Source organism: Carcharodon carcharias, chromosome 1 (assembly GCF_017639515.1).
Source record: "Carcharodon carcharias isolate sCarCar2 chromosome 1, sCarCar2.pri, whole genome shotgun sequence".
Taxonomy (NCBI): Eukaryota; Metazoa; Chordata; class Chondrichthyes; order Lamniformes; family Lamnidae; genus Carcharodon; species Carcharodon carcharias.
In genome coordinates, this window is record NC_054467.1 from 42951533 (window position 1) to 42974676 (window position 23144).

The 23144-nt window shown below is 40.9% G+C and overlaps 1 protein-coding gene across 8 annotated transcripts in view; it reads right to left on the minus strand.

The window, feature by feature from the left end:
- Nucleotides 1-23144, minus strand: part of kiaa1109 (KIAA1109 ortholog) — a 527093-nt gene that overhangs the window by 339686 nt on the left and 164263 nt on the right. For all 8 annotated transcript variants that reach the window (XR_005944164.1, XM_041196895.1, XM_041196846.1 and 5 more), the window contains exons 16-17: nt 11554-11651; nt 2329-2507 (exon numbers count right to left, since the gene is read on the minus strand). Coding sequence is in view for 7 of the 8 variants with exons in the window: in XM_041196895.1 (XP_041052829.1) it covers nt 2329-2507; nt 11554-11651 (277 nt within the window). In the remaining variant the exon portion in view is untranslated. The remainder of the gene's footprint in view (nt 1-2328; nt 2508-11553; nt 11652-23144) is intronic.

Here is a 23144-nt window from a genome sequence, read left to right on the forward strand (position 1 = left end):
CCCACAACACCTTCTCATGCAATCGCAGAAGGTGCAAACACCTGCCCCGTTACTTTCCCCACCCCCCTCCTCACCGTCCAAGGGCCCAAACACTCCTTTCGCTTGCACTTCCCTCAATTTAGTCTACTGCATTCGCTGCTCTCAATGCAGTCTCCTCTACATTGGAGAGACCAAATGCAGACTGGGTGACCGCTTTGCAGAACAACTTTGGCCTATCTGCAAGCATGACCCAAACCTTCCTGTCACTTGCCATTTCAACACACCATCCTACTCTCATGCCTACATGTCCATCCTTGGCCTGCTGAAATGTTCCAGTGAAGCTCAGCGCAAATTGGAGGAACAGCACCTCATCTTCCGATTAGGCACTTTAGTCTTCCATACTTAACATTGAGTTCAACAACTTCAGACCATGACCTCTCTCCTTCATCCTCACCCACCTTTTTCATCCCCATTTTTTCCATATTCATTTTTAGTTTTTTTAATTTAAAAAAATAATTCCCACTTATTTTCAGTATTATTATTTTTTAAATATATTTCCATTTTCATTCATTTTTCTATCCCCAGCTTTTAGCCTATTTTCGATCTTTCTTCCCACAATCATCCCTTCCCCCCACCCCACCCCAACTAGGGCCATCTGTCACTTTCTAGAGTGCTTACCCTGGTCCTGCCATCATCACATTCTGCTTTCTTAATGTCACCATTAGCACCTCATTTAGCCAGTACCACCACCATTAACAACTCTTTGACCTTTTGTTTATGACATCTTTTGCCATCTCTCCTTTGCCTCCACCTATCCCTGGCCTTCTATCCAGCTTTACCTTTCCACCCCGCTTAATCAGTATATACTTCACCCATGTATATATTTCTACCTCCCTCTAGATCTGAAGAAGAGTCATACGGACTCGAAACGATATCTCTGTCTCTCTCTCTCTCCACAGATGCTGTCAGACCTGCTAAGTTTTTCCAGCATTTTTTGTTTTCGCTTCTATCCATGCTAATATGTTACCCCCCATATCATGAGTTTTTATTTTCCACAAAAACCTTTGATGTGGCACCTTATCAAATGCCTTCTGGAAATCCAAGTACAGTATGTCCACAGGCTCCCCTTTATCCACAGCTCTTTCATTCCTAGCCCATCTCTTTTTGATTACCTTCATTTCTTATGTGCTTGTAAAAGTCTTTCGCATTGTTTTAATACAAACAGCTTGGAATAGAGCAAGGCGACAAAGGGGTCAGAGGGTATAATAACTACCCTCATTAGAATTGCCCACCTCCCCTGCTTAGTTTCTGCCAAGAACTTAAAATCAGGCCAAAGTCTTTGCTTCTAACTGGACTGGACCTAGTGTAGCACTCAACTATTACATAGTTAAATATCTTCCACTGGTGGTTAGGTTTGAACTGCTACTAATCTAGGCCACGTCCCCTCTCATTAACTAAAATTAGGGTATTTTCAGCTGAAGGTTTTTTAGCTGAAGCTGCTTTCCTTTATTTTCAATGGATTTCATTACATAAAGACCACTAATTCCAAATGTTCTCTCAGCTTCACGCCACTTACTGTAGTTATTTTTTTTATAACCAAAACCAGGTTGCTTTGATCATAAATGTTTTTATCTTACTTTTATTTCAGAACAGTTACAATTTTCAATTATTATAATCATTCCTCCACAAACCTCGCTCATATCTGCAAACATCATCCTCAATGTCTTGCTCACTATTGGCAATCTATCACATGCTCTAATATGAGAACAGATCCCTTATTGTTGCAGAACTGAATACAGGCAGCTCTTCACCCGAGTAACAGCACCAATTAAAAATGTTCTTTCTTATGCTGTAACAGTATCCTTGTTTAGTGATACCCTCCTTTCTCCGCCATTTCTCCCATTCCTGTTTTGAAAATTTTACAATCTTGAATATCTCCAGTTTTACACCTACTCCAGAATATAATTTTCCACTAATTCTTTAAACTTCTGACAAAAGTTTTTCACAACGGTGAGAAGAAAGCATTGTCTATGAAATTGGCGCAGAATCCCAAAACCAAAAGTACAGGACACTAATATCCTACAGGCTAATGATAATATTGTAAATTTAATAGCAGATTTACATTTAATAACTTTAAAATTTAATAGCAAATCAATGTTTTATTTAGTTTCTGAGATCACCAGAAATGAAGGAAAACAGCAGAAATAAACAGTAAAATATTAAAAATGAATGACTGCAATTCTCAGCAATTTTCAAATAAAAAGAGAAGTAACAGGCCTCTTCAAAGTATTATTTAAATTAAGCACAGTAAGTACATTAAACAATAAAAGATTTAAAATGGATACTCACTCTGGCTGAGTAACATTGCGCCATTTTAGTTTTCCTATTTTATGAGTAGCTTGAGTCTCATTTGAAGAAGCAGCTTGAGGAGTCACTTTGTTGGGCTGGGAATCATTTACTAATGTAACAGTAGCATACCTACTAGGGTGGCAGTCTGGGAGAAATAAACGTAAATCCATATTTTCTGCCTGTGAATGTAAAATAATTACACAAAATGTATGTTGGCAACTAAGAAGGAATATATATGTCAAGCAACTTATTTTATATACAAGATTACTTTTATTTTTAAAAATTGAATTTATACGTCACATCTAACATCACAGAGTTTTATAGAACAAATGTATTTTCAATACAGGAACCATTGTTACAGAAACAAATACAAATGAATGGAAGGTTCTTACAAACAATAGTGACTTAAATAACTCGTTTAGCCAGTTTTGATGGTATTGCTGAAGCGAGAAATGCAGTTTACAGCACCAGGAGAAATTTTTGTTCTTCTGTAAATATTGCTACAGGGTCCTTCACATTCTCCAAACTGTCAGAGAGACAGACAAGCCCTTAGTTTATTATCTCATCCAAAGAGCAATATCTATGGCAATGCACCATTCCTCAGTACTTTACTGAATCAACAGACCAGGTTGGATAGTCAAATCCTGAAGTAAGGGTGGAACATACAAAATTTTTACTCCAATCACACAGTGCTACCAGTTGAGTCGACCAAACAAACAGTAACACCACTCTAGGATGCCATTATACTGCACTACTGATTTTACTTTAGTGCAACTCGAAACAGAACTAAGTGATACTGCATTCAAATCAGGAAAGAAAAAGTTCTAATACGCTCTTTTCAAAGTCACAAATTACATCCTATGTGACTGTGACAAAGGTTCCGCCTTATCTTTCTTGACCTATCTGCAGCCTTACACACAACCCCTCCTCAATTGCCTCTCTACTTTTCCATAGCTGGGTGGGACTGCTCTCACCTGATTACATTCTCATCTATTTAAGCATCTAAAAGTATCACTTACAATAGCTTCTCTTCCTGCTCGTACAGAGTTATTTCTAGTGTCTCCCAAGGATCTAGCCTTGGCCTTCGTTTTGTTATCTATATGTTGCCCTTTGACGACATCATCCAAAAGCAGTGTTAGTTTCCACATGTACACAGACAGGACTCACCTCTTACTCGCTACCATCTACCTATCTTGACTTCTCCACTGTCGCTAACTTATGAGACTACTTATCTGGCATCCAGTGTTGGATGAGCAGAAATTTCTGCAACTAAACATTGGAAAATTGAAGCCATCGTCTTTGGTCCCACTCAAAATTCCATTCCCGAGCAACTGACTCCATCCTTATCCCTGGCAAATGTCTGAGATTAAACCAGACTTGATGTCACATTCAACCCCAAAATGAGCTTTTGATCATGTATTCATACCAGCAATAAGACTGCCTATTTCTACTTCCATAATATCGCCCGCGCCCGACTTTAGCCCACCTCAGCTCATCCCTGCTGAAAGCCTTGTTCATGCCTCTGTTACTTCTAGACTTGACAATACTAACATATTTCAGGCTAGTGTCCCATACTTCACCCTGCCTAAACTTTAAGTCATCCTAAAATCTGCTGCCCACATCCAAATTAGCGCCAAGTCCCATGCACCTATTACCCCATACTTACTGACCTACACTGGTGATGGGTCTAGCAGAGTCTTAATTTCGAAACTCTCATCCAGTTTCCAAGACCTTGAATGGCCCTGCCCCTCCCATAACATTCCGAGATATCTACCCTCATCTAACTCTGGCCTCTTGAGCAGCTCAATTTTAATCACTCTACCATTGATCATCATGCTAGGCCCTATGCTTTGGAATTCCCTCCCTAACCTCTCTACCTCACTTTCATCCTTTAAGACACTGCCAAAGACCTAGCTCCTTAACCAAGTTTTTGGTCATCATACCTAATATCTCCTTATGTGACTCAACGTCACATTTTATTTCATAATGCTCCTGCGAAATGCCTTGGGATGTTTCATTACATTAAAGGTGCTATACAAATGAGTTGCTGTTGTTGTAGTAATGATTTCTTTTTGCCTTGTGGTAAAAAAAGGTACATACCAATAAAACTTGCCAGATTTGGGTACACAGAGAGCCTAGATTCTTTCAGGTTGGACATTGTCCATTATCTCTCAACCCAGGTTGAACGGGCAGGCATTTTAACAGAACCCCAAAACAATAGGATGCATTGATCCACAACAAAAGAGGCAAGTTAATGAATTTTCCCCACAGGGGTTTCCATTGGGAGCCACAGTATTTGGTGAAGTACACTAGGCTCAATTCAAGGCCATGATTACCGTAATTTCATTTATAATCAAAGTCTAATATTTCTGGACCCATGCACATGGTCAGAAAATGTGACCTCACTACACTGCTTCAAGTATTCAGTAAAGGAAACAAGAGAGTGAACTTATACCACCCCAGACAAACAATAACAACTTGCATTAATTTGGCATTTTAATGGTGAAATATCTCAAGGCGTTTCACAGGAGCATTATCAGACAAAATTTGACACCGAGCCACATAAGGAGATATTAAGGCAGATGATCAAAAGCTTGGTTGAAGATGTATGTTTTAAGGGCCATGAGAAGTAGGGTGGTGGAGATGTTTAGGGAGTTCCAAACTTAGGATTTCAGCAGCTGAAGGCACAGCCACCAATGAGGAAGTCACGAATGCTCAAGGGGCCAGAACTGGAGGAGAACACAAGGGCTGTGCGACTAAAGGAGGTTACAGTGAGTGATAGGGAGGGGAAGGGCCATCTAGGCACTTGAAAACAGGCATGAGTATTTTTAAATCGAGGCATTGATCGAATGGGATCCAACATATCTCAGCAGTAACAGAGGTGATCAATAGTGGACAGGCTAAGGAGAGTCAGGAGGGGAGTTACTCAACCCAGAATTCCCAGTCTCTGACCTGCTCTTGTAGCCACAGTATTAATGGCTGGTCCAGTTCGATTTGTGGTCAATGGTAACCCCCCCCGCCAGCCCAGGATGCTGATAGTGCGGAATTCAGCGATGGTAATGCCATTGAATATCATGGGGGAATGGTTGGATTCTCTCTTGTCAGAGATGATCATTGCCTGGCATTTGTGTGGCACGAATGTGACTTGCCACTTATCTGCTCAAGCTTGAAACTCATCCAAGTCTTGCTGCACATGGACTGTTTCTTTATCTGAGGAATTGAGAATGGTATTGAGCACTGGGCAATCATCAGCAAACATCCCCCACTTGTGATGGTTGGAAGTTCAAAGAAGAAGCAACTGAAGATATTTGGGCCTCGTACGCTACCCTGAAGAACTCCTGCAGTGAAGCTCAGAGACTGAGATGATTTTCATCCAACAACCACAACCATCTTCCTTCATATGACTCCAACCAGTGGAGAGCTTTCCTCCCAATTCCCACTGCCTTTAATTTTACTGGGGCTCCTTTACGCCATACTCAGTCAAATGTTGCCTTGATGCCAAGGGTAGGCACTCTCACCTCACCTCTGGAGTTCAGCTCTTTTGCTCATGTTTAGACCAAAGCTGTAATGAGGTCAGGAGCCAAGTGGTCCTGGCAGAACCCAAGCTGAGCATAATGAGCAGGTTACTGCTGTGAGAGAGTGTTGTTTGATAGCATTGTCAATGACACATTCCATAACTTTGCTGATGATCAAGAAGGTTGATGAGGCAGCAATTAGCCAAATTGGATTTGTCGTGCTTTTTCTGGACAGGACATACCTGGGCAATTTTCCACATTGTCAGGTAGATGCCAGCATTATAGCTGTATTGGAACAGCTTGGCCAAGGGCACTGTTATGATCCCAGTTAAGGTTACCCCTGGACAAGCCTGATCCTAGAGGGGAACCCAGCTTGATAGATCCTAATTTTTATTTTGTTTGTTTAGCTACGTGGAGAGTAACTACTGAACAGAGGCACAGAAGTCATTTGATGAACTTTTAACAAAAGAATAAAACATTTATTCAGCAAAAAGGATTAACTATATTACAGTGCTCCTTCACCAACAACTAACCTTTAAACATGTATATAGGTTTGTAAGGATAACACAAGTTACAAAAACTCTCTTATATTCTAATCTCCACAATAAGTACACAGTCCATGTAAACCTATGGCACCCTGTGGTCAGACACACCACACTCTGATACCAAGTGACAGATGCCACCTCAAACAGATGCCATGGATCTCTCCTCAACTCCCCCTTCCCCCGCAAGATGCTTGTCACACCATGAACCAGCCAGTCTCACTGAATTCAATCCTTCACGAGGGTTTCCAACCTCCACTCTCCAAGACCTCACTTTGTATCCTTCTCCCAAACCGACGCTTTCTCTTAGAAGCCTTCCGCAAGGGCTCACCTGATGTTCTTCCCTGGTTCACTGCTTGCATTCAAGCTGTCTTCTACACAAACTGTCTCTCTGACTTTGCCATTAACAGTACACCACTGCTTCACATGCCCATAGCAAAGAGTTACAGGCCTTCAGCTGTCTCTTTGGATTTTCTTGCCTCTTGCAAGCTGGTCGCGCTTTAAATCTCCCTTCTGCAGCTTTTGTCTCTTTATATCTGAAGCTTGGAGCCTTTCTCTCTGCCCCTCATTCTTAACTTCATTAACATGACCAGGTTCCTGTCCTTCCTTTGACTAGAAGGTCTTCTTTGGACTTTCCCCTCTTCCAGCCTCCTGGATTTTTGCAGTTTTTCTTCGGACTTGCTATCTGTACCCTTTTAGACTGCTTCTGCTTCACAGCTATCTTCAAACCAACTGAACTCCAAGAGCTTCCAAAACAAACTACTGTTTCACTTGTGTGTGTGTGTCTGTAGGAGGGGCCTGCCTATCTGGCCCCCTTTCCTAGGCAGCAGCCAGTTTTCTACAGTTGTGTTTGTTTTAACTTCTCCTTTGGAGTTGTAAAACTCATTAGAAATGCAAGCGTCTTTTTAAAGTGAAACTAAAACTCCATTTGACCTTTCTTAACACACAGATACAGAAATACAAATCAAACTTAAATTTTAAAGCTAAAACTCATTCCTAACACCAAATATAACTTACTAATACAAATATAACTTACTTAAACTCTCTCTATTTCCTAAAAGGCACATCTAGTTCTGGAGCATTAGTCTTCAGTGCTATTGCTGGAATGTTGTCAAGGCTCAAAGTCTTTTCAGTGTTCAATGCCTTCAGCTGTTACTTGATTGATGTGGAATGAATTGAAGTTTGGCATCTTTGATGTTGGGGATCTCAGGAAGAGGCCAAAACTGATCATCAACTCAGTACTTCTGACTGAAGATGGTTGCAAATGCTTTAGCCTTGTCTTTTGCACAGATGTGCTCGACTGCCCCATCACTGTGAATGGGGATTTGTGGAACCTTCTCCTCCTGTTAACTGTTTAATTGTCCATCACCATTCACAACTGGATGTATCAGGACTGCAGAGCTCAGATCTGATTTGTTGGTTGTGGAATCACTTAGCTCTGCCTATCACATGCTGCTTCCGCTGTTTGGCATGCAAGTAGTCCTGTGTTGTAGCTTCATCAGGTTTGCACCTAATTTTTAGGTGTGCCTGGTGTCGTTCTTGTCATGCCCACCTCCATTCTTTACTGAACCAGGGTTGATTCCCTTGGCTTGATGATGATGGATAAGCAGGGCCACAAGATTACAGATTATAGTTGAATACAATTCACAGAATAACAGAACCACAGAATTGTTATGGTATAGAAGGATGCCATCAGCCCGTTGTGTCTGCACTGGCTCTCTGAGCATTTTAACAGTTAAAAGTTTTTTCTCACCTCGCATTTGGTTCTTTTACAAAACAATTTAAAACTGTGCACTCTGGTTCTCAATCCATTTACCAGCAGAAACAGTTTCCCCCTATCTACACTGTCCTGACCCCTCATGATTTTGAAAACTTCTATCAAGTCTCCTTTTAGCCTTCCCCCCTCCAAGGAAAACAGTCCCATCTTCTCCAATCTTTCCTCATAACTGAAGTGTCTCATCCTTGGAACCATTCTTGCAAAGCTCTTCTGCACTATCTCCAATGCATTCATAGCCTTCCTATAGTCTGGTACCCAGAACTGTACACAATGCTCCAACTGAGGTCTAACTAGTGTCTTATATAAGTTCCCTGCTTTTGTACTCTATGCCCCTATTAATGAAGCCTAGAATATTTTATACTTTAGAAACAGCTCTCTACACCTGTCCTGCCACCTTTAATGACTTATGTACATATACACCCAGGTCTCTCTGCTCCTGCACACCCTTTAGAATAGTTTCCTTTATTTTATACTGCCTCTCCATTTTCTTTGTACCAAAGCGTACCACCTCACACTCCTCCGCATTGAACTTCATCTGCCATCTGTCTGCCCACTCCAATGTGTCAATGTCCTTTTGAAGTTTTACACTGTCCTCCTCGCAGCTTACAATTCTCCCATTTTGTGTCATCCACAAACTTTGAAATTGTCCCCTACACACTAAGATCTATATATATCTATCTTTATCTCTATATCTATCTTTATCTCTATATCTATCTTTATCTCTATATCTATCTTTATCTCTATACCTATATCTATATAGAAGTCCATATATACCACACCAATGGCCTTACCCTCACCAATCATCTCTGTTACCTCTTCAAAAAACTCCAGCAAGTTAGTTAGGCACAATTTTCCTTTAACAAATCCATGATGACTCTTCGGAATCAATCCACATTTTTCCACATGATTATTAATTCTACCCCGAATAATTGTTTCTAGAAGTCTCCCTACCACCGAAGTTAAACTGATTGGTCTGTAATTGCAGGGCAGATCTTTACAATCTTTTTTGAACAAGGGTGTAATGTTTGCAATTCTCCAATCCTCAGGCATCACCCCCGAATCCATGGGAACATTGAATGATTATAGTAAGTGCCTCTGCAATTTCTACCCTCACTTCCTTCAATATTCTTGGATGCCTCTCATCCGGTCCCAGTGCCTTATCAACTTTAAGTACCAACAGGCATCCAATACTACCTCCTTATCAATTTTAAACACTTCTAGTGACTGAGTTTCCTCCTCTGTCACCATGGCCTGGGCAGCATCTGCCTCATTGGTAAAATCAGATGCAAAGTATTCATTTAACACTTCAGCCATGCCTCTTGCCTTTATGTGCAAAGCCCCTTTTTGATCCATAATCACCCCCACTCCTCCTTTTACCACCCTTTTACTACTGATGGTTCCTTAAAGTATCACTATCCCAGTCCATATACGGGTAATAAAAGTCCCCCATTATAACTACTCTATGATGTTTACACCTCTGTAATTTCCTTGCAGAGTTCCTCTATTTCCTTCCCACTAGCTGGTGGGCTATATATTACACCAAGCAATGTAATTGCACCCTTCTTATTCCTTAGCTCTAGCCAAATCGATTCTGTCCTTGGATCCTGTGACACATCCTCTTTCTCCAGTTCTGCAATGCTTTCCTTAACCAAAAACACCACCCCTCCTTTTTTGCCTTTCCTATATTTTCTGAACACCTTGCAACCAGGAATATTTAACACCCAGATCTGCCCTGCCTTAAACCCTTGTATGAGTATACACAAGACTCGCTGAAAATCGATTTTTAAGTTTCATGTTAAAAAAAAATTGCTTTTCTATTCTTACTGCCAAAGTGAACAACCTAACAATTCCCACATTATACTCTATCTGACGCCTCGTCGCCCACTCATTTAACCTATCTATATCTCTTTGCAGGCGCTTTGCGTCCTCCTCACAACTTATGCCTAAAGTTTGTATCATCCACAAATTTAGATACATTACTCTTGGTGTCTTTGTCTAATTCATTAAGATAGGAAACAGATGGGGCCCTAGCACTGGACCCTTGCAGTACTCAACTAGTTACCACATGCCAACTTAAAAATGTCCTGTTTATCCCCACTCTCTGATTCCCATTCATTAATTACCCCCAACTCCATGAGCCCTTAGCTTGCCTATTTATCTTTTGTGAGGCCTCTTACCCATTGTATATTTTAAAATTCAAGTATACAACATCTACTGGTTCCCCTTTATCTATCCTCAAAAAGCTAACAGATTTGTCAAATGCAATTCCCCTTTCAGAAATCCATGTTGACTCTGAACATACCATGATCATACCAAGTGCATTAAGACTTTCTTAATAATAGATTACAGCATTTACCTGACAACTAATGTCAGGCTAAGTGGCCTACAGTTTCCTGTTTTCTCTATCCCTCCTTTCTTAATAGTGGAGTTACATATGCTAACTTCCAATCTGCTGGGGCCATTCTAGAACTTTGGAATTTTGGAAATCATAAATTACACTTAACAATGAAGGTAAATTTTAACATATGGACTGGCATTAAGAATAAAGTAGCATGACTAAAATTCAATGCTCAAAACATTATTTTTTCCTTAAAACATAGTGAAGTAAAATAATCCTTTCTCTTCCAGACTCTCTTCTAAATTGAAGGGTGGGAAAATTCACACCACAGAGGCAATTAGATCTTTTAATCAAAAAAGTCAACTTTCCCCATAACCTTCGTCAATCAAAATTTAAAGGTAGTCCAATGGACCATATAGGCCATGAGAGTAACACCAAGAAATTTATTTATTTTTTTAATTTAATGCTTACCAAATACTAATATTCAAATTCCTATTCATCTACCAACAGTATTAGATTATAGATTATAAATTATAAATTATGGTAAGCTTTTTCCTCATGTCCATTTTACCAGGGGGTTTGTCATCTACCAAAAAATACACTGAAAGGTTCAAAATAGGTTACATACACATCTTCAAGCTTATTATGAGAACATAGTCGAGGAGCATTCTGCAAATGTTTATATTTAGAAGTGGTTGTGCAGCTTTCCAAAGGTTATTGGTTACTCAAATACTGGTTGATAATTATTACCTGCTTGATAGTTAGATCACAAAATCTGGGAAAAGAATTTTAAAAGCCAAGCAAAAAATTTTTTTTGGGCATCACATAATTTACATAACAAGAACATCAATGGACTCTGTACTTACCCTTTCAATTTACACCTGGAAAACATGAGCAACTTAAATCTTTCAATGTTAGAAGGCTCTGTGCTTGCTATTCAAACAACATTTGCCAATTTTTCATGGTGTGAGGCTGTTTTATAATGTTACATCACATTTACAATAATATTAAACAATTATTGTTGAGTAGCAATCCAAATAAAGTGGAACATACCTTCAAACAAAATTTTGTGTTGCATGTTTCAGGGACAAAGTCATTGAAAGGTAATGAGAAGTCAATGTTCAGTGTTTCTCCACATGCTGCTAAATATACTGCAAAAGAATAACAACAGTATTGAAATTAGAAATCCCTGAAGACTACTGATTATATTAAAACTGGTTGAGAGTCTGTTGAAGTCTTTAAGTAAACAAGATTTCCTGCATACAATTGAAAGCTTTGTCCCACAACATAGAAGTTTTGAACATAATCACAAAACAGAAACAAACTCTCTACTTGAATATCAACTTTTGAACCTTGCATTTCCTGATACTTTCCAAGCTCTGTTTTCAAACAAAATTGAATCAACTCAACTTGGCAAAGGGACAGAATTAAATTTACATGTTGACAGGCCTAGACAATGCTATATTCAGTTCAAAACAAAAAAAAAAGTAATAAGAGGCACCAAATGAAAAAGTTTCAGCAGCGTATGTTCAGTTTTTCTCTTTGTTAAAATGTTGGTGTGCACAAATCAATACCAGTGGAATGCCAATGGCACTACTTTAATTCAAGTCATTAAGATGACTGGAATTTTAACCTGCCTTCTCAAATATCTTAGACACAGCCTCAGTTTCCATCCAATCTCTCTTGCAAAAGCACATACCAAAACCAATGTGGATTTTTTTTAACCTCTTAAAATTATTGGGTTACAGCTGACAAAGTCAGGCCACAAACTTAGGAATTAAGTTCCAAAATAATCTTAATGCTCAAGGTTAGCCATACCGCTAAATTTGAGCCTTTTTATTTTTTGATGACTATTGCATGCACCTTACCATTGTTTTCTCATAACGTGATTGGTGATTGCAAGTAATCAATGGAACTTTATATTTATCAAGGGGCCCTTGAAATTCAGAATAATAGCAGGAAAGATTTAAGTATCCTGCTGAACATTATAACATTATTATGTATTGGAAATGTGCCAATGAAGATAAGTCCTTAAGGCATGATACACCACAAAATTGAACTGTTCATTCAGCACATTAGCTTGATTACCTGACTCTGGAGAAATTGTCTGTTCTGTACCTGATAGTTGCCATTGAGCTTGAACAGCTCCTATTATACCTGGCAAAATCATGAAAATTTTTGACGTTTGTAAATAAATTTGTAAAATCATTGGTCAAAGAAAGAATATCCACCTAGTTGATATGGCTATGATGATCATACAGAATGGAAACTCATGTGTATTTTTAGTACAATATGTTTCACCATGTCAAGGAGGATTTTGAAAAAAAATTTCTTAACTTCATTCCAGTGGTTTGCATAATGAGGCCTCACTACCCCTAGGTCCGTTCCAATTACGTGGTTTATGTGGGGAGCTCAGATACATCCTACATGTGCTAACATGAAAGACACCACTTCAGATCAACTTGTAATCTGAACAAACTCTCAAATCAATATCCAGGTCAGACATTTTTAACTGAATCATTTCAATAGGAGGTAGTGGTGTAGTGTTATTGTCACTGGATTAGTATTCCAGAGACCCAGCATATTACTCTGGAGACCTGGGTTTGAATCATACCATAGCAGATGGTGGAATTTGAATTCAATAAAAATCTGGAATTAAAAGTCTAATGATGACCATGAAACCATTGTTGATTGTCATAAAAGCCCTTCACAACAATGTGGTTGACTCTTAAACGCCCATTGAAATAACCCACCAGGACAGACAGTGGTATATGGTCGGGAGGGAGATGCCTTGGGAGTCTTCAACGTCTACTCCAGACCCCATGGAGTCTTGTGGCATCAGTTCAATCTTGGGCAAGGAAATCTCCTGCTGATACCACGTACCGTGTCCCCTCCCTCCCCACTCAGCTGATGAATCGGTACTCCACCACTTGGAGGAAGCACAGAGGGTGGCAAGGGCTCAGAATGTACTTTGGTTGGGGGACATCAATGTCTATCACCAAGAGTGGCTCGGTAACACCACAATTGACTGAGTCCTAAAGGGCGTGGCTGCTAGGCTGGGTCTGCGGCAAGTGATGAGGGAACCAACAAGAAAGAAAAACATATTTAACCTCATCCTCACCAACCTGCCTGCAGCAGATGCATCTATCCATGACAGTATCTGTAGGAGTTTATCTGCCCACTCAAGAAACACAGAAGCATCAAAGTACCACCAAGTTCTCCAGAGGTGCCCATGACTCCGGCACAGACTGCACATTCATGAGCACTTCACTGCGCTGCAAAGCAGTTGGGCTGCACATGTTATACAATCTCCTTGCTAAAACTGTAGCAGCCACTGCTGCAGGTGCTCACAGCCCCTTGCAATGTCAGCATCCCGGTTTGGACCGGTCTTGCCCCATGGTTCAAGTTAACAGGGCAGCCATTACTAATGTCTGACCACCCAAGTGATGGCTAGCACTCTCCGGGAAGCATTAAGGGGTGTTTTACCCACCCACTACCACGCTTGGTGCAAATTTGGGAAAATTCTGCCCAGAGCCACTCAGCTCCTGTCCTCATTACAGCCTTGATTGAAAAGAGTAGAGATGAGGTGAGAGTGACTGCCCTTGGAATCAAGGAAGCATTTGACCGCCTGTGGCATCAAGGAGCCCTAGCCAAAACTGGAGTAAATGGGAATCGGGGGCAAAATCTCTGCTGGTTGGATTCATACCTAGCACAAAGGAAAATGGTTTTGGCTGTAGGGAGTCAATCACCTCAGTTCCAAGATATCACTGCAAGGGTTCCCCAGGGTAGTGTCCTCAGCCCAAACATCTTCAGATGCTTCATCAATGACCTTCCTTCCATCATTAAGATCAGAGCTGGGGAGGTTCACTGATGATTGCACAATGTTCAGCAACATTAGTGAGTCCTCAGATATTAAAGCAGTCCATGTACAAATGCAGCAAGACGTGGACAATGTAACAAGTAGCAAGTAACATTCGTGCCCATAAGTGCCAGGCAATTACCATCTCCAACAAAGGAGAATTCAACCATCGCCCTTTAACATTCAATGGCAAGACCATCACTGAATCCCCCACTACTAACATCCTGGAGGTCATCATTGACCAGAAAAGGAAATGAACTGATCACATAAATACTGTGGCTACAAGGGCAAGTCTGAGGCTAGGAATCCTGCAGTGAGTAATTTACTTCCTGACTCTCCAAAGCCTGTCCACCATCTACATAGCACAAGTCAGGGGTGTAAAGGAGTACTCTCCATTTACCTGGATGAGTACAGCTTCAATAACACTCAAGAAGCTTGACACCATCTAGGACAAAGCAGTCTGCTTGATTTGCACCCCATCCACAAACATTCACTCCTTCCACCACAGACACACTGTGTACCATCTATAAGATGCATGCAGGAACTCACAAAGGATTCTTAGACAGCCACTTCCAAACCCACAACCACTACCATCTAGGACAAGGAAAGACACATGGGAACACCACCACATGGAAGTTCCCCTCCAAGCCACCTACCAACCTGATTTGGAAATATATCGCTGTTCCTTCACTGTCGCTGGGTTAAAATCCTGGAACTCCCTTCTGAACAACACTGTAGATATACCAGGCCACATGGACGGCATCAGTTCAAGAAGGCAGCTCACCACCTTCTCAAGGGTAATTAGGGATGGGCAATAAATGCTAGCCTAGCCAGCGACACCCACATCCCATGAATGAATAAAAATAATTCTCAAAGGCGCAATGTTTCTCAAACTTAAAATTGTGCTGAAATAGTGACAAAAGTTATGAGATTTGCACTTTTAAGTTGATTTTAGTTGCAGGGCACCTAGCAAGGCGATGGCGTAGTGGTATTGTCGCTAGCCTAGTAATCCCGAGACCCAGGATACTGCTCTGGGGACCTGGGTTCAAATCCTGCCACGGCAGATGATGGAATTCGAATTAAACAAAAATCTCCAATTAAAAGTCCATGGAACCATTGTCGATTGTTGTAAAAACCTGTTAGATTCACCAATGTGCTTTAGGGAAGGGAATCTGCTGTCCTTCCCTGGTCTGACCTACATATGACTCCAGGTCCACAGCAATGTGGTTGACTCTTAAATGCCCCCTGAACAAGGGCAATTAGGGATGGGCAATAAATGCTGGCCCAGTCAGTGATGAGCTCCTCCCATGAATGAATTTTTAAAAATCTCATAATTTTCCGAATTTCAGAATGCTTAAAACTCTTGAATAGATATTCAATTTTCAAATTAAAAAATGTTTGTTTTCAACTTTTACGGATGCATTTGTCCCAAGAGATAAATTATGTACAAGTTTAGTGTAGTATTTGGAGTTAAGTTAGTAATCAGATACACAGATTTGAGTGAGTGAAGTGACAAATAACTGCAGTACAGGAGGAGACCATTCATCCCATCATGTCTGTTCTGGTTCTTCGAAAGAGCTACCAATTATCCCACAATTTCCCATAACATTGCATTTTTCCCCCTTTCTACATTGTAATCCAATTCCCGTTTGAAAGGTCCTATTGAATCTGCTTCCAACACCATTTCAAACAATGTGCCCCAGGTCATAATAAACTTGCCAAGTAAAAACAAAATTCTTCATTTTCCCTTGATTTTCGACAATTATTTTAAGTCTTCGTCTTCTGGTCTGCCTGTCAGTGGAAACAGTTTCTCCTGATCTACGCCATGAAAATCCCTCATAATTTTGAACACCACTATTAAATCTCCTGCAACTTCTCTAGTCTCTCCACATAACTGAGTTTCCATCTATGTCACTATGATAGTGAATCTCCGATGCAACCTCTCCAAGGTGTAAACATCCTTTTTGTATTCAATATTTGAAGCAATACCCTAGTGGAGGAGTAACCAGTGATTTATAAAGATTTACCATAACGTCCTTACTTTTGAATTTGTTTATTGATGAAAATGTAATATCCCATAGATTTTTGGATTAAAAAAAACAATTTTAATCAACTTGTCCCACTATGTTCAAAGACCTGTGCACATGGCCCCCATGTCTCTGTCCCTGCTCTCTCTTTTTAAGATTGTATTTAGTTTTATACTGCCTCTCGTTATTTTTCCTCTCACTTCCCACTCCTCTGCATTAAATTTAATCTCTCATCTGTCTGCGCACTTCAGCAGCCCATTTCTTCTCCTGAAAACTGTCCATATCCTCCCCAATGATGAGCACATTTCCAAACTATATATTATCTTAACAATTTGAAGTTGTGCCCCTGTACCTAAGTCCAGGTCATTAATATACATCAAAAAGAGCAATGGTCTTCATACCAACCCTGGGGAACACCACTTTATCCTCCCCTCCAGGCCAAAAATAATCGTTCACTACTACTTTCTGCTTTCTTCCTCACAGGCAATTTCATATCTACAAATTTTTGTAACTACACTGACTTAATCCAATATTTGAAGTTATTATTAGCCCATAACTTGCACGCTCCCCAGCGGATTTGGCGGGGTACCCCAAAGACGTGCTGGAGAATCCTTCTAGAAAGTTCCCAGGCAAGGGTTTGCACAGCAATTGCTCAGAAGTGCTAACTTCCTCTGGACAATTGCACCATGCTGGGAACCATTCGAAAATACGATTTAAATCGCAAACTTCAGATGGTTCCACCGAGATTATACCAATAGTTACCAAGAAAAAGTTAGAAGAATTAAAACCTCTTCTAACTACTGCACAGAGTTACACCGACCCTACGGGACTCCACCCCCACCCCCCCACCCCCCCAACCCTCACCATTGGGCTATCATCACACTCGACATCCAGCAACCCAACTTCCCCCCACCCCCAACCTCAGACCCCAACCTTCCCAAAACCTCTCGGCCCCACAACCACCCCCCCCAGCCTCCAGATCCACAGACCTCCCGACCACCCCCCCAACTCCCAGACCCACAGATGTCCAGAACGCCCCAACCGCCAAATCCTTCTACTTACCTTAGAGATTTGCCTTCCCCTGGCCTGTCAATTTTCCTGGCCCTTTAAACTTACCTGCTTTACTGCAGAAAGTGCTGTCAAACGAGGGGGCATGGCCTCCTTGAATACACTGGATCTAGATTTCACTGGGGCCTGTGAGGATTCTTTCGATTCAGGCTCCATGCAGCTCCAGCGAACGGAAGTGACAATGCAGCTAAGTGTGTATTTATTTCTTCTAAGTTTTACGGGCCAGCACTTTCCGACGCTAGTCGGAAGTTCTGGTCCACTGAATTTGATAGAAATGCAGCAGAACTTTACTGCTGTATGATGAATGTGTTGAGAGCTGGCATTACAATTTGAAAAGGAAAAAAGTGTCTTCAAATTTCAACAGACAGCAGGACACAAGCTGCATTTCCTGATATAGCAGATATCTTGACTCACTCTATAACTCATCTTGTACATCTGAATGTACAGTTGTAAGTTAGCATTAGCACAGATAAGGGTGCAGATTCTACTTCCAATTAGCATAGAAAGGTGTTTATTGAGGAAAGACCAAACAATGGAAGGAAAGAAAATCCTCTCAAAAATCAACACAAATTAGTTGTTAAATTTGGTGACATGCACAAAAAAAAAAAAACAATTTTCAGGATTACCAAAATGTTTCTAGCAGAACTATGGAATAGTTCAGACAATTGTCAAAATTCAAATTTATTTTTTTTGGTGGTGTTCGCTACCAATGTGGGACACGCATCCTCAAATTATCCCACATCCTTGCTGCTGAGAGGGCATGTAGATTTTCATTCAGAATTCCTAGCAATGTTCCTTTGGCTGGCTGTCAGGAACACTTTGTAAACATATATATGATTTACGTGCACGGTTCTAAACATGCCTGTTCACAAAAGCAACTTCAGTTTTTGACAAAACAATGTAGGCTTACAATCTGGTAACTTGTTAGATATTGGTAGCAATTTTAAATTCCAAGGACAGGTGAGTTGTGGGACCAGACTGGGTGAAGATGAAAATTTTACAATTCTCAAACCCAACCCCAGCCTGCCTTCAACCCACTCACTTCTGGTTTTCATAAAGGTGAATTAAGCGATATGCAAACAATCAATTCTCAGGAGGTAGGCCAGTCATTAAAATATTTTAAGGAGGCTGCATGTCTCTATTTTAGTAGTATTTTTATTTTTAACTCAAGAGGCCAGGATTCACGGGCCTCAAGAATTTGGCAGCTAAAAGGGGGCAAGAGAAGCAGAATCCATTAGGTAAGCGCTTTTACTGCGCTGCTTGTGGCCAGGGGAGGAATGTTTCCCAAAGGCCCCAACAAACTTATCTTTACACGATCAAACCCCCACCCCTGTCTCATTCCTGCAGTCAGATTTACATGACATCTGCTCCCCACCCGGTTACACACCCAAAAGCAGCAAACCAGTCTTTCATTTTGACAGCTTACCAGAGGGATCACTGTTGAAAAAAAGTAAAAGCCTTCTGCAATTAATTTCTGAAGAGGTGCAGCAAAGTGATACTTTGTGGTATCCCATCCAAACATCCTTCCCCACCCCCTTCCTACTCTATTCTAGCACTTCGTAAATATCAGGGCCAATCAGTTCGAGAATAAAAGCTTGCATTTATAGCATCATTCTTATTTTTAGGATATCCCAAAACACTTCACAGCTAATGGTGTGCTTATAAAATAGTCACTGTTGTTCTAATGGAGGTAAATGCAGCAGCGAATTTGTGCACAGCTATGTCCTGAGATAAGTGACCAGCTAATCTGTTTTAGTAGAGTTGTTCGAGGGATAAATGTTCCCAAGGCACAGGATGAACTCTGTGCCCTACCTGTGAGAGTAAGGAACTTAATGTGACAGCAAAGCAAATGGCATAGAGAAATTAATGGAACTAAAAACAAATTCCCTGGACCAGATGGCCTACATCCCATGGATTTTAAAACCTGGCTGCAGAGATGATGGATGCAGTGGCTTTGATCTTCCAAAATTCCCTAGACTCTGGAATAATTTCGGTGAATTGGAAGATAACATATGTAACCCCCTTGTTCAAGAAAGGAGGGAGAGGGAAAATAGGGGATTATAGGTCAGTTAGCCTGAAACCAGTAGTACAAAAAATGCTAGAACATGTTTTTAAGGATGCAGTAACAGAGTACCTGGAAAATCATAGGATGATTAGGTAGAGTCAATATATGAAAAGGAATTCAGGTTTGACAAATATTAGTTTTTTTAATGGTGTAAGTAGTAGGATAGATAATAAGAAACTAGTAGGTACAGTATAAATGAATTTTCAGAAGACATTCAGTAGGTACTAAATAAGAGATAAGTGCTTAGTGGATTTTCGGGTTGGTAGACGCTAATTAGTGGAGTACCACAAAGACTGGTGCTTGGTTCTCAGCTATTTACAATCTATATCAATGAATTATATGAAGGGACCCAGCGTAATATGTCTACATTTGCTGACAATACAAAGCTAGGTGGGTAAGTAAGCCATGAGGAGGCAGTAGAGACTCTGAAGGGACACATGACCAGTTAAGCAATTGAACAATAAGGTGGCAGTGGATTATGTGAGGAAGCGTGAAATTATCCACTTTGGTTGGAAGAATGCAAAGGCAGATTCTTTTTTCAAGCTGAGACACCAGTAAATGTTGTTATTCAAAGCGATCTGGGGATGTACAACAATCACAAAGTTAACATGCAGATATAGCAAATAATCAGGAAGCCAAATGGTATGTTGGTCTTTATTGTAAGAAATATAAGCCTGGCTGCAATTGTACATGGCTTTCTTGAAACCACATCTGGAATACTGTACACAGCTTTGGTGACCTTACCTCAAGAAGGATATAGTTGCCTTTGAGAAGGTGCAAGGATAAATAGATTGATTCCTGGAATGAGGGAACAGTCCTACGAGGAAAGCTTGAGTAGAATAGGCCTATATTCTCTGGAGTTTAGAGGAATGGGAGATGAACTCATTGTAACGTATAAAATTCTTCAGAAAATTTGATAAGATTGATGATTAGAGGCTGTTTCGACTGCCTGGAGAGCCTCGAATAAAAGATTATATCCAGAGGGTCACAGGTGCTCAGTCCATGAATATACTCAAGACAACCTGAATGATTTTGGGCAGCAAGGGATATGTGCATAGGGCAAAAAAATAGAGTTGATGACGGAGCAGGTTTGAGGGGCCCACTGCTGCTCCCATTTCCTTTTCTTTAATTCATTTATGGGACGTGGGCTTTGCTGGCTCAGCCAGCATTTATTGCCCATCCTTAATTGTCCTTGAGAAGGTGACAGTGAGCTGCCTTCTTGAACCGCTGTAGTCCCTGTGGTGTAGGTACACCTATAGTGCTATTAGCAAGGGCGTTCCAGGATTTTGACCCAGCAACAGTGAAGGAATGGTGATATATTTTCAAGTCAGGGTGGTGAGTGGCTTGGAGGGGAACTTCCAGGCGGTGATGTTCCCATGTATCTGCTGCCCTTGCCCTTCTAGATGGTAGTGGTCGTGGTTTGGAAGGTGCTGTCTAAGAGGCCTTGGTGAGTTTTTGCACAGTCCATCGGTGGTGGAAAGAGTGAATGTTTGTGGAAGGGGTGCCACTCGAGCGGGCCTGAATGGTGTCAAGCTTCTTGAGTGTTGTTGGAGCTGCACTCATCCAGGCACGTAAAGGGGATTCCATCACATTGTTGACTTGCGTCTTGTAGATGGTGGACCGGCTTTGGGGAGTCAGGAGGTGAGTTATTCATCACAGGATTCCTAGCCTCTGACCTGCTCTTGCAGCCAGTGTTTATATAGCTAGTCCAGTTCATTTTCTGGTCAACGGTAACCCCCAGGATGTGGATAGTGAGGGATTCAGTGATGGTAATGCCAATGAATGTCAAGGAGCAATGGTTAGGTTCTCTCGGGCTGGAGGTGGTCATTGCCTGGCACTTGTCAGTCCAAGCCTGGATATTGTCCTGGTCTTGCTGCATTTGTACATGGACTGCTTCACTATCTGAGGACTTGCGAATGTTACTGAACATTGCTGATGATTGCACATCGCCACTTCTGATCTTTTGATGGAAGGAAGGTCATTGATGAAACAGCTGAAGGTGGATGGGCCTAGGACTACCCTGAGCAATTCTTGCAGTGATGTCCTGTAACTGAGATAATTGACCTCCAATAACGACAACCATCTTTCTTTGTGCTTGGTATGATTCCAACCAGTGGAGAGTTGGCCCCCCCCCTCCATTCCCATTGACTCCAAATTTTGCTAAGGCTCCTTGAGCACTCCTTCAGCACTCGGTCAAATGCTGCCTTGATGTCAAGGGCAGTCACTATCATTTTACCTCTGGAGTTAAGCTCTTTTGTCCATGTTTGAACCAAGGCTGTAATGAGGTCAGGAGCTGAGTGACAATGGCAGAACCTAAACTGAGCATCAGTGAGCAGGTTATTGCTAAGCAAGCACCGCTTGATAGCACTGTTGATGACCCCTTCCATCATTTTACTGATGATCGAGAGTGGACTGATAGGGCTGGATTGGATTTGTCCTGCTTTCTGTGGGACATACCTGGGCAATTTTCAAGAATGGCCAATATTTCACAAATAAAAGGAAAAAACGGGCTTGCATTCAGAAGTACAGAAGTACTAGATGCCAGTGTGCAGCTGTACTGGAACAGCTTGGCTAAGGGCGCAGCAAGTTCTGGAGCACAAGTCTTCAGTACTATTGCCAGAATATTGTCAGGGCCCAGAGCCTTTGCACTATCCAGTGCGTTCAGCTGTTTCTTGCTATCACATGGAGTGATTATATCTCCACCTGAAAGGTAAACAATGCCTGAACCAAAAGGCCAATTCAGCTTACTATTTCTACTAAGCAGCTAAGAGATCAAGTGAACAACCAGTAGCTGCAACTTAAGCACACCAGTCTCCAAAGCTCAACCGTGGCAAGCTCAAACCATAGCCTGGAGAGAGCATGAACTTATCTTCTATTGTTTTTGTTCCTAGTGAAACCAATAGATCAAGTATTGTGCAAATCAGTATGTGAACTAAGCACTGACAGCACCCATCAAGAAATATTCCACCTATGCTAAAGGAGAACATAGAAGAAAGCAAGCAACAAAAAAAAAAAGGGTCTGGGAAAGAAGAGAACATTTAAATCTTTTGCCTTTTCTATTTGCCACTGAAGTGAAATTTAAAATTTATATATTACTTTAGATGGAGTCTCGCAATGCTCAAGCAAAACACTACTAGAACTTCAATATCAGATACAAGCAGAAACTATGACTGAAAATCAACGTTCCACTCATTTTTCAAGAATGACCAATATTTCACAAATAAAGGGAAAAAACGGGCTTGCATTCAGAAGTACACATCAAGTGCTTTTGTATCATAGAAATCCCTATTAGCAACTATTTCTAATCATTATCTTGAATATATTGTCTGCCCAAGAATCAAATTTTACAAGGCTTTTTTTTTAATTTAAAGAAAGAATAAAATTAAGCCAGTGCTTTTCGTTGATAATTAAGTGTTTTGTAAAATTACAAGCAACCTTTTGTACCTTTCATATTGTCAATTTTGGGCAGATGGTGGCATGGTGGTAACGTCACTGGACTAACAATCCAACGGCCCAGGCCAAAGCTCTGGGGACACAGGTTTGAATCCCACCACAGTGGAATTTGGACTCAATAAATAAAATCTGAAATATAAAGCTGAGTAATGGTGACCACAAAACTGTCATC